This window comes from Delphinapterus leucas, chromosome 1, assembly GCF_059928025.1.
Source record: "Delphinapterus leucas isolate spDelLeu-1000000601 "Yukka" chromosome 1, BTC_Dleu_Yukka2, whole genome shotgun sequence".
Taxonomy (NCBI): Eukaryota; Metazoa; Chordata; class Mammalia; order Artiodactyla; family Monodontidae; genus Delphinapterus; species Delphinapterus leucas.
Genome location: NC_143129.1, coordinates 39,401,596 through 39,414,888, shown reverse-complemented (window position 1 = coordinate 39,414,888; position 13,293 = coordinate 39,401,596). Strand labels below are relative to the sequence as shown.

Sequence of the window (13,293 nt, the reverse complement as noted above, 5' to 3'; positions counted from 1 at the left end):
ACTTTCACCCCTGTGTTCTTGCAGCGGGCCTTGTGGAGCTCTAGTCTCCCCCCTGAATCATAAGGCTCTCTTCTCTCCCAGAGATGAGGAGCTTAGGTTGGAGAAGTAGCAGGGCCTGGGGACAACCAAGGAGACGGGAACTTTGTCTTGTCTCTCTTGTCACTATAGCTGGGGCAGTGACTCTTGGCTCCCCTGACTCTGGAATGGGCCTTGCCTTCTTCCCAGTGCAAGGACCAGAGACCACATGAGTTTAATGGTTTCCCTGTGTTTACCCCTTCAGAGCATCATCACCTTTCTTCCTCTGCTGTCTAGTCTGGTAGGAAATTTGTGTTGTCTTCTAAACAGGTCACCACTTATTACTACTGTTTCATTCCTAAAACGAGGAAACTGAGCCATGGAAGAGCTTGACGCCCACAGATTGCTGGATTGGGAACCAAGAAGGCATTTGTAGCTTTTGAGGGTGTGGAAGGAGGGGCACCAGCCCAGCTGCATTACCCTCCAAACACTCACTTTGTACAATTCGTTCCCTGGGGGTGGGTGGGGTGACTGCTGTCTGTGGGACACCAGGACCAAATCTGCTGAGCTAGGAATGAGGAAGGATGGCTCGAGTGACCTTCCACAGGCCTAGAAGCAGACAGCTGGGCTTCCTCAGTCTCTGAAGGGTAGGGGTTTGGGATTTGGCTCAGAGCTTGGCGGGTGTGTGTGTTGGGGGGGGTGGTAATTAATTATTGCTCTGCCCGTTACCTCTTGGGCCTCTTTCCAGTTGCTGACTGTCGGAGAAAGCAGCTTGGAGGCTGAGGGGAGGGGACTGGAGCCCTTTTCCCTCTACTTCTATCTGGCTTAGCTGGGGGCCACTCAGGGGAAGGATGAGAGAAGGAAAATGTGGAGCTGGAGCCGTAGAGAGCTCCTGTTTCTCCTTTCATTTCCTTTTCCCCTGAGCAGGGACAGCACAGAGGCACAAGGGCAAGGAGCCTGAGGAACCCCAGGGAGCTGGGTTGCCCCAGTTTTCCAAGTTGGGCCAGCGTGTGAGGGGGGAAATGCCTCTCGAGCTGCCTGAGATGACTTCTGTGCTCAGAATCACAGTTCTCAACACGTGGAAGGGCCGTCGGTGTTCAGATAGTTAAGGAATGGTCATCCCAGCAATGACACTCAGTAATTTATCAACCAGAAAGGACACTGGCCTGGAGTCCTGGAGGGCCCCAAGGTGTCTCTGGATCACATAGAGGAGGGGAGGGCCAGTTATTAAAATATTGAAATTCTTCCTTATTGGAAGAGTAGCCCTTTACCAACCAATATGGAAGAACTTCAGCATTTTAGTAACTGGCATGGTTATGCCGAATACCCACTCTGTTTATCTTTATTTTTCAGAAGACAAGTGGAGTTCCATAAAGTAAAATACTCAGTTTGAAGATAAGATCATCCAAGTTGGGGTAGATCAGCATGAAGATTCCCCATGAACTTCCCCTGAGTGATATTTGTACTCTCCCCCTCACCAGACACACACACATACGCATAAACACACACGCACGCGCTCACATACACACAGCGAAGCATTGCCCTGACTAAAGAGTACCCAAGGCCCCCATACCCTTACCTGCAGTTGTAAGCTTGAATGTCCAGGCTCAGGCGATTATATAGTGAGAGACTAGAGAAGGACGTCCACCTAGGATGGAAGGGAGGAAGCCTGGATCTGGATCCCTGATTTGTAATTTCCATCCCTCGGCTACTGAGCCAGCTTTTCTGCTTTCTACCTGAGGTAGGGGCCAAACTCAGGTGAAATTCCCCCAGTGTTCCATGATTGGTCATAGCAGGGAAGGAAAAGGTGTTTTGACCCTTTGGGGCAGGGAAGGGGCTGTGAGGACAGGCAGAGTTTAGCAGGAAAGAGAGCAGCCTGGGCCTTATCTCCTAGGCACTCAGCCCAGTAGCCAGCATTTTTGGATGTTCCAAGCTTACTTGGAGAAGACACTCTAATCTTGCCAGTTTGGAAATGACTGTGGCGCAGGAGGAGGGCTGGAGCGAGGGCAGGGAGGAGAGAAGAGAGTAAATGCAAGTACAGGGCTGACAGCTGTGTCCCTAGAGCCTGCAGGACTGGTATTTTGATCTGTTGGCAGCATCTGGAAAAAAGACAGTGTCAGGTAGAGGGGCCTTTCCCACTTGCAAATACCTAGAGGTGCCACCAGGGCCGACCCCTTTCGATGTCCCCTTTGTGTGGCTGCAGAGGGATTTGGGTGGGGAGAACTTGGCTAGGAAGTGTACTTTTTCCCAGGAATGACGGGGGTTGGTGGGAGTCTCAGGAATCAGGCACATCAGGATGGTTGAGAATGTAAACCAAGTTGTTTTTTCATTGGGAGAGAAAGGTAGAACACATAAAGCTCCTTGAAAATGATGATGAGATCCAGAGGGGACGTGGAGAGCAGGAGTCAAAAGTCTCCCCACCTTCGCCTCCTTTGTCGGCTGCAGAAATCCTCCCTGGTGTGTGGACAGTCTGAGCTTGGAATTTGCTAGCTGGGGGAGAAGGAAGTGGGAGGAACGGGCCATAGCAGCCCTCCTTCCCACTCGCCTCACAGTCCTCTATCTAATGAGCGATAATGCCAGAAGCCAAAGCCTTGTCTGGATGGGAAAGCCTGGCGGGGCTAATTCTCAGGAGCTCTGGGGATGCCGCAGCTTGGTGTCCTGCAGATAACCAAGAGGGGCCCAGGGTGGAAGGAGTTGAATGTATCTCTCTAGTCATTCAGTATTTATCACGGTGGGACCTCTGGGTGTCCATCCTGAGTGTGTGGTGCGTGTGTGTGCACACATGTGCAGACATGCATGTCTGCAAAGAGTCACGAAGACCCGGGTTGATTTTGCTGCTTTTGACTGCATGGTGCCAGGTATTACTCCAGATAGATACCGATTCTTGGGGAGAATGTTTGGAGATGAATCAGTACACAGTTACCTTCGTAGTGAGGCTGTCACTAGCGCCTGCAATTAGAGGCTGCAGGTGCCTGTAGAACTGTAGAAAAGCCCAAACTAGATGGAGGACAAACGCTTGGAAAATGGAGAGGATCTACCTCTTTTCTTTGCAATTGATTGGTTTTGGCACTTCTGGAATGCCAGTCCCCGCATTCCCAGCTCCTGCTCCATCCACTGCCATCTTAAGCCTGAGACTGTGTGTTTTTCATTTTCTAGCTCCAGTACCTAGCATATTTCTTGATTTGTTTTTTTTAATATTTAAATATTTACTTATTTATTTATTTATCTATATATTTATTTATCTGGTTGAGCTGGGTCTTAGTTGTGGCAGGCCTCAGTTGTGGCAGGTGGGCTCCTTAGTTACGGCACATGGGCTCCTTAGTTGTGGCATGTGAACTCTTAGTTGCAGCATGCATGTGGGATCTAGTTCCCTAACCCAGCCTCCCTGCATTGGGAGTGTGGAGTCTTATCGACTGCGCCGCCAGGGAAGTCCCTCTTGATTTGTTTTTAAGCAGAATAATCATAGGCATTATCTCTTGTGCATAAAATATTTCACATTTTGAAAGTTTCCAGTTATTATTTCATAGAATTAGAAAGTACCTCATTTGCATGTGAGAAAACTAAGGGCCAAAGAAGTCAAGTCACCCTCATGTTGGACCTTGGACTGAAAGCCCGGTGTTGCCAATTCTCTTCTCACTGACGGCACTGCCATTGGGGCCACCTTCATAGGTACCGTGGATAGGGGAACACCTAGTGGGCAACTCGGGAGTTTAGGGTTGCTCCTGTCTTCATAGCAAAATCTCCTTCATTGCTTGAGATTCCCCCTTCCCTTGGGTGGAATTCAAGGAGTCCATTTGGAGATGGATTCATAACCATTTGTTCTTGAGAAATGGAGGCCTTTGACATCCCAAAAGAAAGGGAAGAGGAGAGGGAAAAAAAAAACTGATTACCTGTCCCTGTTTCCCTTTTTTAATGTTCCATACCTGGTAAGTTCTTCCTGGTGTCTAACCTAATGAAAACCTGTCATCTGTGCAGTTTAGTGGCAAAGGAAAGAAACTCCAGCCAGGCATTCTGTGTGCTCACTTAATTCTGAGGATTTCAGAGCTCTCGACAAGCAGGGGAAACCCTTGAGCCTTCCTTCCTCCTCCTGTGCTATCTTCAGTGGGCATGGGAGAAGTAATTTAACTTGCAAGTTAAGCGAAGGCTGTGGGAGGCCCCTGAGCTCAAATTGAAGGGAAAGGGATATTTTTGCCTTCTAGAGGAAGAAAACTCATTTCCCAAGGCACCTCCACCCCTCCTTCTGTGCAGATGAGCTTAATTTTCTTCCCCTCCTAATGAAGATGGATCAAAGCCAAGCTATATATTCAAGGGGGAGCCAGGCAGGGGAGCTAAGTGAAGGGGTGAGGGGACAAAAACAGAGCTGCTCTCATGGAGAGGAAGTAATTAATTTTAAGAGAGAGCAAAGATAGGGAAGCCCTTGGTAATAGAACGTTAAATTCCAAATGCAGGTGGCTAAAAATTAAATCAGAGCATATGGAGTTTCTTTTGTTCATTCATTCATTCACTTATTCATTCAACGAATATTTATTGGGTACCTACTGTGCACAGGCAGAGACCCCAAGCAGGCATCAGGAGAGGGCCCAGCTCTCCATAACCACAGCAGGGCTCCAGTAACTGGATTAGGGACAGGGAGAGGTGGGATCTGGAAAGTGAAGCCACTTGTCATCAGGATAAAGCATTCGCAGAAGTACCACCAGATGGCTGAATATATTGACCTTTGGATTTAGGATTAGTTGCTTGAGTACCAGCAGCTGTTGACCCCAGCTATATCCACCCAGCTTGACTCATCACGGGTTAAATAATTATGTTGTCCTTTTCCATTCACTGATTGCTTTGTTCTCTGACTGAGTTCTGTCCTCAATCCAAAAAATTAGATTAGCTCCTCCCTTTCAGTGTCTGTTGACATCACAAAATTGCCATAACAACAGACTATGATGTCACCAGAATGCCTGGTGCTGCTGAAAGGAACCACACATTGGTCAGAAAGGATTCTGTCATCCAAAGATAAAAATGGAATGATATCAAAAGCCAGAGGAACTGAAATTTGATATCAAAAAAGAACATCTAGGCAGTATAAGATAACAGTGGGTCTGGAGCTTCCTTTCCTGGAATCCTTCACAAACAAACAAAGCACTTATTGAGACTGATTGGAGAGCAGGCTTGCCTGGAGGCAGGGGCTTGGAAGAGATGACCTTCAGAAGCCCCTTGCGTGGAGGGCCCTAAGACACAGAGGACATTAGGAAAAGGGGAGATGCGACCATCTTCGATCTCTGGAGAGTTCAGAGTAGCTAACGACGATGCAAACCTCCCTGCCCCGAGCAGATCTGACAGTTTCCAGCTGGAATGTATTATATTGCAGCTGGGCAGATTTACAAAAATAAACACATGGTGACCCCGTCTGAGCCACATTTGCTACCCTCTTCCTCATAAGATTTGGGAAGAAGCTTTTCTTCCATTTCACCCAAGCAGAGAAGCCAGTCCTCGCCACCAGCTCTGGCTCCATGACACCCACGCCCATGTGCCTCACTTGCCCTTCATCTGCTGGGCCACCCCAAGAGGAGGGCAAGCAACCTGGGGCTGTGTCTGAAGGGAGTGTGTAGGGGGATGCTGCAGACAAGCTTCGTGTTCATTATGCTCCTGTCCGTACGGAAGGCTGGGCAGGCTGGGAGGAGAGAGAGCTTCCCGGCATCGGCAGCAACGATAACAGCAGCACGTGAACCTGGAGCCTCACTTAACCCTTGTGCCCACTGGGTCAAAAGGGTCTCTGTGAAGCAAGTGGATTTCAGCCCAAGGGCCTGTGTTCTGGGCGAGGGGAGGCAGGGAGGGCTGTCTTCCTGCAGGTTGGGCTGGCATGGGTTTCTGCCGTGCAGATGGGAATGCAGCCCCAGACTCCTCCGTCCGCCCAGCTACTCTGCGTCCTTAGCTCGGTGAGGTCAGACTACCTGGAAGTTGTACACCTGCTCCGTGTACTCCGTCTCTCCGTTTTTGCATTTTCTCCTTGGGCACCTGACCTGAGAAGATGTCATCTCCTGCTCACTTATTCTGCCTCTGGCACTCTGCCGGGCAGCGTTCTGTCTGAATGCTGGGAAGCTGCAGACCCCCTAGGGCACCTGGGCACCCCTACCACCACCCAGGGAGAGGCCCTCCCCCTTCCTGGTGCTGGAGCCAGGAGGAGGGGAAAGAGCAGCGCCTGCCGCTGCCACGTGCACCTGGAGCTCAGCCACGGCACGGCGAGCCGGACCGGAGGACTTACTTCTCAGAGGGATGGTACGAGCAGGGTGGCTGGTGGGTCCTCTGAGGCTGCCAAACAGGGGACAAAGCTGCCTAAAAGATGTTGAAGTTTCGAGCTGATCGACGGGTCAGGTAGGGATTTCTTCAGTGGGCTGTGAGTCAAGTGAAGTGAGAGCTGAGCGGGCAGGTCACTGGATCCGGGGGCGTCAGAGTGAGAGGCCTGCCCCGTGTGACCTGGAGAAGGGAGAGCAGTTAGGTCAATGGTTGCTGCATTGCAGTGTTTGTGAAGGGGAAGCTGTTTTGAAATTGGTAGCGCCGGGATGGAGCGAGGACGTCATTTGTAGGGGTAACTGGGTAGGAGAGTCTGGGGCAGGAAGGAATTTGGTGTCCTCTGAAAGACTTGTACCAGCTGACAGCAGACTGTGTGTGTGCCTCTGTGTGTGTCTGTCTCTCCGTCCATCTGTCCATCTGTACCAGTGCCTGCAGGAAAGGTTCCAGCAGAGTTAGCACAGGGAATGTGTACAGCAGAATGGGCCAAAGGGGACGGAATGGGTGGAGGGGTGTCAGGGTGCCCCCTGTGATCTGTGCCACTGGGAAACAGCAGAGACCTTTGTGCCTCAAGGATCTTAGCTGTCACAGACTGCCTGCCCCCACCCCTAGATGAGGCAGAGCCAGGGATGAGGGTGACTGGAAACGGCTCCTGTCCCTTGCAAAGATCCCCTGTGGTTAAGTTGAGGAGAGCATCCTTATTGGACCTGGGAAGAAGGGAGGAGTAGAGTTTGAGAAGCAGGGAGCGGGTTATCAATGTGCTAGAGTTAGAACCCAGGCCGAATAGACACTGGCCAGATTTAGGGTCCTGGCTGCAAAACCAGATTTCCACAGAGGCTGTGGCCACTGCCCACTGGGCTTCTGTCTCCCACATGTCTTTGGATTCGATCTGAACATGACTGGTTTGGAAGCTGAAAAAATACCCTCCGATATGATCTTTAGCTTCAGCAGACGTCTTAAGGGCTGGGAAGCATCCTCGGCAATGGAAGGGTGCTCTCCAAAAGGTTGTTTTACTTCTCTCATGCAGCTGAAGGGACCACACTGTTTTCCCCTGGTGCTAGCTAACCTGCCACTTGCCAAGCAGAGCGCTGGCCCTTTGCTGTGGGAGTGCGTGGTGGCCTGGTATTAAGACCCACAAGCCGCCGTGCAGCCTTGGTAGGCTCTGTGCGGGCACCAGCTTCTGGGGGTGGACTGAGCATGCTCTGGGCTCTCACAGTATCTCCCAAGAGGGGTAGGTGAAGAGGACCTTAAAATTGTTCCAGCCCCCCGCTGGCTGCACGCTTGAATCTCCCACAGCTTTCTTGCCAGGTGGCCCTCTGCTTTCAGAATCCGTCTCAAGCCATTTATGGCTTAGACCCTCTGCACCAGCCCCTCCCTAAGCTCTGTCCGCTGCCCTTCCTCCCTTACCTCCCTGCAGAGCCACCGGGAGCTAGCGTGGAAGCCAGCCAGCCAGAAGGGCCACAGCTCCCAAGGGAGCCTCCCATCTGCCTCTGCACAGACCCCGGCCCTGGCCCATGTTCGCCCCTGCTTCCTGGCAGGCTGTCCGCACTACCCTCCCCGGCCACAGCATCCCTTAATTAGATCGGACTGAGAGCCAGCACTCACCTCAATGCTGGACAGCTCCTGAGGTGTCGGCTAGTCAGGTAGCCCCTAGACGGGGAGGCCCTGGACTTGGGGTGTGAGTGGAGCCCAGCCCAAGCTCAAGGATGGAATTTCTGGATGTCTCATTTCATTTGAAGAAAGAGATAGAGCAGGAGAGGAAGGAGTCCAAGGTTGCAAGAGAATTCTTTTAGCAAATAATGAGTGAGCGGTTTTTATGTGGAGCCCTGGCAGGAGTTGTCCCTGGGAGGGAACCAGCCAAACACCAAGTCTTGACTATTGGAGCCCCTCCCCGCCCCCCACATACATGCCCAGGATGGCCACTGAAAGGGTTAAGTGGGGTTTCTTTCCAGCCTGGGGATCTCTAGTCAGTAATTAACACTGTCAGAAAGACATCTTCCGCCCCCTCCCGTCCCCTCCCCTCCCTTCCCCTCCCCAAATGACCTTCTACAGCCCAGCCCTCTGTCTTGCGGCTTACGGTCCCACTGGAGGACAGAGCAACGAGCTCCTGTGTGGTCGCCATCCCTGTCACTGCCTAGGGCCTGTCCACCCTTTAGCCTGTGTCTCTGCCTTCTTCGTCTTGACCACAGCTTCTCTCTCTCTTTTGCCTCCACAGCCATAATGAAAGACGGAACACATTTCTACACCCACTGACCGGCCAGGTCCCAGAGGAAAACAAAAAGTTTGACTTGAAAATGTACGTTTACCCCTTACTTGCTGTTTGGCCTTTCCGTCCTTAACCACCATCATCCCGCTGCCTCTGTGTAGCTAGGAAGAGGAAGGGTGTGGGGGTCAGAAAGGAGAGGAGGAGAGGTTTAGGGTCGCTCACCTCGGTTCTGAGGACTGGAAACTCCTGAGACCCATCTGGCTTGATACCCTCAACCACTTTTTCTGGAATCTTGCAGGTCCCAGGTTAGTGCATCCCACGGGCTGAGCTAAAGGAGTGAGGCGTGTCTGAGGCTGGCATATCAATCACCAGGGGCCTCTGAGGAGAGCGGTGAGGGAACCTGCTATGACCACGAGAGCCAAATGCTAATTCCTCTGATGTTGGCTCGGTAAACGAAAGGAAAAAAAGATAATTAAATGACTCTCATAGTCCGAGTTCCAGAGTCCTAGGGTCTAGGTTTTTAAGATAAATTTGCAGGAGAAAAAGAGGAGACTGTCCAGGGTTACTGGCATATAATCTCGGAAAAGCAGCGGGAGCCGCTGAGAGGACCCCTTGGGACCACTGAGGGGACCTAATTTGTGCTGAAGGCTGGAACAGTGAATGGCGGGGTTGGGAAAAGGGATGGGTGGCACCCATTGTCTCTTGGTCTCACTAGCCACTTCTTTTTTGGTCAACTTGAAATCAGATCGACCTTGGACATGTCCAATAAAACAGGTGGGAAACGCCCAACTACCGCCAACAGTGACCTATCCAACCACAACATGGTGTCCGAGGTCCCTCCAGAGCGGCCCAGTGTCCGGGTAAGTCTGGTCCCCCACGCAAGCTGCTGCGGAGGAATCCTAGGAAACGTATTAGGCTGCTTACTTTTTTCTGCAGGTTCCAAAGAGCAGGTGACGTGATGCAGGAAGTGGAGAGTGGGGAGGAAAGAGGGCTCAGACCAGAACCATACAGAAGACCAACATCTAGACCAGGGGTCCTCAGCCTTAGCACTATTAGCATTGGGGGCTGGATAATTCTTTGTAGTGTGGGACCATTCTTTCTCTGTAGCATGTTGAGCAGCAGCCCTGGCCTCTACCCACTAGATGCCAGTAGCCCCCGCCCTGTGACAACCAAAAATGTCTCCAGACATTGTCAAATGCCCCCTGTGGGACAAAATTGCCCCACCCTCACTGAGAACCACTGATCTAGGGGGACAGCGAAAGAAGAATAACTCATGAAGAATGACAATTGTGTGCTCAGAAAGGAGGAGGAAGGAAGAGACCATCAGGAGGAAGTAATCAGAGAAGAATGTTGCAAAGAGGTCCAGTAAGATAAGGGCTAAAAGTATCCATGGCGTTTAGCAACATCGTGGTAATTGGAGACCCTGATAAGAGCAGTTCAGTGGTGTGAGGAGCGCAGAAGACAAAGACAAGCTGGAGAGGGCTTAAGAGGAGATGGGAGGGCGGATACAGGACACTGAAGAGTAGAAAACTGCTCTTCTATGAAACTAGATAGGGCTTCCCTGGTGGCGCAGTGGTTGAGAGTCCGCCTGCCGATGCAGGGGACACGGGTTCGTGCCCCGGTCTGGGAGGATCCCACATGCCGCGGAGCGGCTGGGCCCGAGAGCCATGACCGCTGAGCCTGCGCGTAAAAAAAAAAAAGAAAGAAAGAAAGAAACTAGATAGTAAATGGGAGTGTAGTCATACAATGGAGGACTCTCCAAAAATTAAAAATGGACTGGAGCGAGCTGTATAACAAGGATGAACCTTAACAACATAATGCTGAGGAAAAAGCAAGTTGTAGGATATGAAAAACATGGTATCATTTATGTAAAATGTACAAACATGAAAAGTAATTCAGCGTTTTTATAGATAAGCTTGCAGTACAAGCATATAACCATGGACAGGCATACTAATTTGTGGTCAGTGGTCACCTCTAGGAAGGAAGAAAAGGTAATGAGATTGGGGAGGGGGTTCAAAGGGAGTTTCAGCTCTATTTGCCATGTTTTTTTAGGGGAAGAAAACAACATGCAGTGGTGATTTAGTCCCTACTTTTCTGAAATGTTTGAAATATTTCCAAAAAAATTTTTTAAAGAAACTTGACCGTGAAGGGAAATGAGGGGTGGAGGGTAGCAGCTAGGAGATATGCAAGATGCAGGGAGGTTTTTTCTTTGTTCATTTTGTTTTGTTTCAAGGTGTTAAGGGCAGGAGGGGAATGACCCAGTAGGTAGTTTCAGGAGAAAGGGCATCGCCAATGAGTCATGTTTGTGTAGAGGCAGGAGCCAGGTGCAAAGGTGCTGTCAGCCTGGATAGGGGAGGGGCCCTCTTCCTGAGGCTGTGTAAGATAGGTACATGAAACGTGGCGGTGGGGCTAGGAAGTTCAAGACGCTCCCACCTGTTGTTTTCAACTTTTGCAGGGAAGTAGGAGGTAGGGTTTTCTGCTGAGAAGAGTGGGGTTGATAGAGAGGCATTGGGGGGTGGGGGGCTTCAGAATAAGCCCAAGGGTCAGTGGTCAACAAGGAACATTTGGAATATTGCCCAATAATACTGAAGGGTCACCTGAGGTCATAGACTGAATCTGTGTGGCTCTGATCCACAGGTGTGTGTGGTTTTTCTCCAGCAATGCTATGGCCTGGCAGATGGTTGCATTGACCTAAGGTTGAGGGTTGCTGGGAAGCTGTGGCAGAAAGATAAGGAGGCTAGAGTATTACTGAGGGGTTGGCAGGGGAATGGCTGAAGTGGCAGGGAGCAGCTTTTAGGCTGCAGAGAGCAGGTGAAACTATGACAGATGACGGACTGAGAGAAAAGGGAAAGATTTACATATTCTGAGGGTGGTGGATGACTTCTTCAGATGGCTGATCTCCGCCATTATATGTGGGTTTTTACAAGTAAAGTACAGAAAATAATTTCATTTTCCATTTCGGGAGGTACTTTATGATAAACCCCAGTTTCTTCTTTCCTTCCTTCTACAAGTATTTACTAAGTGCTTATTGATAGCTGGACACCTTGCTAGGCTCTGGTAATAAAGAGATGAACAAAACAAAATTTCTCCCTACAAAGAGCTCTCAGTCTCGTACGGGAGACAGAAAGTCCACAGCTCTGCTGCAGCGCGACAGATTCTAGACTATGGGAAGTTTCTGAGAAGAGGGAACAACAGCTACTCTGGGAGAACAGGGGCGTTTCGGGGACTAGGGGGGCCTGCACTAGGCTGTGAAGGATGAGTTGGGATGTGGTAGTGGACAAGGGGAGTGGGGTTCCCCCGCCTCCCATGGTGAGCAAAGCCCTAGGGAGATGGGAGAGAACCACTCGGAGTTTGGCATGACCAGCGGTGGTGCCTTTCCGGTGGAGTGGCAGAAAGTGGGTGGTGGCCCAGCCAGATCTCGTAGGCCTGTCCTTGTATGCTGTGCTGAGGACTGGAATTCTCTCCTGAGTGACGAGAGGTAGTGAGAAATTCTAAGCAGAAGAGATGACAACCCGTGAGGCACCAACAGCGGCATTGGAGAAGAAAGGACAGGCTTGAGATCCATTAAGAAGACAGACTTGTCAGCCCTGCGTAAATGATGGTGTGGAGGAATGGAGGGAGGAGGGGACGGTGTGAGCTTGTTCAGAGTTCTGGTTTGGGCCACTGGGTAGATTGTGGCCCAGTCACTGAGATGAGAACTACGGAAGAACCAGTTGGTTAGAAAGAGGATGAGTTTGGTTCTGCGCTTATTTAATCCTAGTTGGACAACTAGTGAGCAAATGGACTGGGACAAATGAATCTATATCTAGATTCATTCTAGCAAATGAATCTAGATATAGATTAGGGAGTTTTCGGCATATTGCTGGCAGCTGAGGCAATGGGTATGGATGACATTACACAGGCACAATATATGATGAGACTAAAAGCGTAAGTTTGAGGTCTGTCAACACTTAGAGTGGAGGTGGAGATTGAGAAGGACTGGCCACAGATGTAAATATTGAAGAGTAAGGAATAGTGCCCCAGAAACCAAAAGAAGAGTTCCGGGAAGGACAGAAAGGTTCGCATTATCAGTGCTTAAGAATGTCAGGGACTGAGTGGCCTGAGTTGACATCGCAGGGACCATTTCTGAAAGGAGTGGAGGAGGTTTAGGAGTAAAGGGAGGAGAGGAAGTCAGGACTCTTCCCAGCAGCCTATCTCTGAGGAGAAAGAGAGGGAAGGGAGGGAAGGTGTTACCTGACGGGGACAGCTGGTGGAGGGTGGACGGGGCTGTCAGGTGTGTGTGGGTGCGTGAGGGACAGTGAGAAGGAGGAGAGAGAAAGACTGAGAGAGACAGAGACAGACAGTGAGAGAGAGACAGACAGACAGAGGGATGCTTTAAGATGAAGAGAGCTGAGCATGTTTGCTTAGGAGAAGCAGCCAGTGGAGGAGGAAAAAATGAAGACAGATTTGAGAGGTTATCAATGAAGCAAGTTTCAGAGGAGACAGCAGGCTGGGCCCGATAGCCTTGGAAAGGAGGAAAACACCTCTTCTTCTGACATTGAAGGGAAAGAGAGACAAGGAGAGTGGTAAGGGCAGTAATTTTCTGGATAAAAGGGTGTGAAATTGAGGAAGCGCGTGTCTGACAACCTCAATTTTCTCTGTGGGGGCGGATCCAAGCCACTGCGGGGAAGGCAGTGGCGGGCAGGTCGCTGGGCTCGGGAGAGAGGTGAGGGTGTGCAGCGGAGCACCGGGGACTGAGGGGTCACGGTGGCCTCATCTGTACTGTGGTGTGATTGTTCTCCAGCAGCACTACA

The 13,293-nt window shown here is 50.6% G+C and overlaps 1 protein-coding gene across 3 annotated transcripts in view; it reads left to right on the top strand.

Moving 5' to 3' along the window:
• PLEKHA6 (pleckstrin homology domain containing A6) overlaps positions 1–13,293 on the top strand; it is a 141,971-nt gene that overhangs the window by 85,340 nt on the left and 43,338 nt on the right. For all 3 annotated transcript variants that reach the window (XM_089908331.1, XM_089908329.1, XM_089908330.1), the window contains 2 exons: positions 8,510–8,590; positions 9,246–9,360. In XM_089908331.1, coding sequence (XP_089764457.1) covers positions 8,510–8,590; positions 9,246–9,360 — 196 coding nt within the window. The remainder of the gene's footprint in view (positions 1–8,509; positions 8,591–9,245; positions 9,361–13,293) is intronic.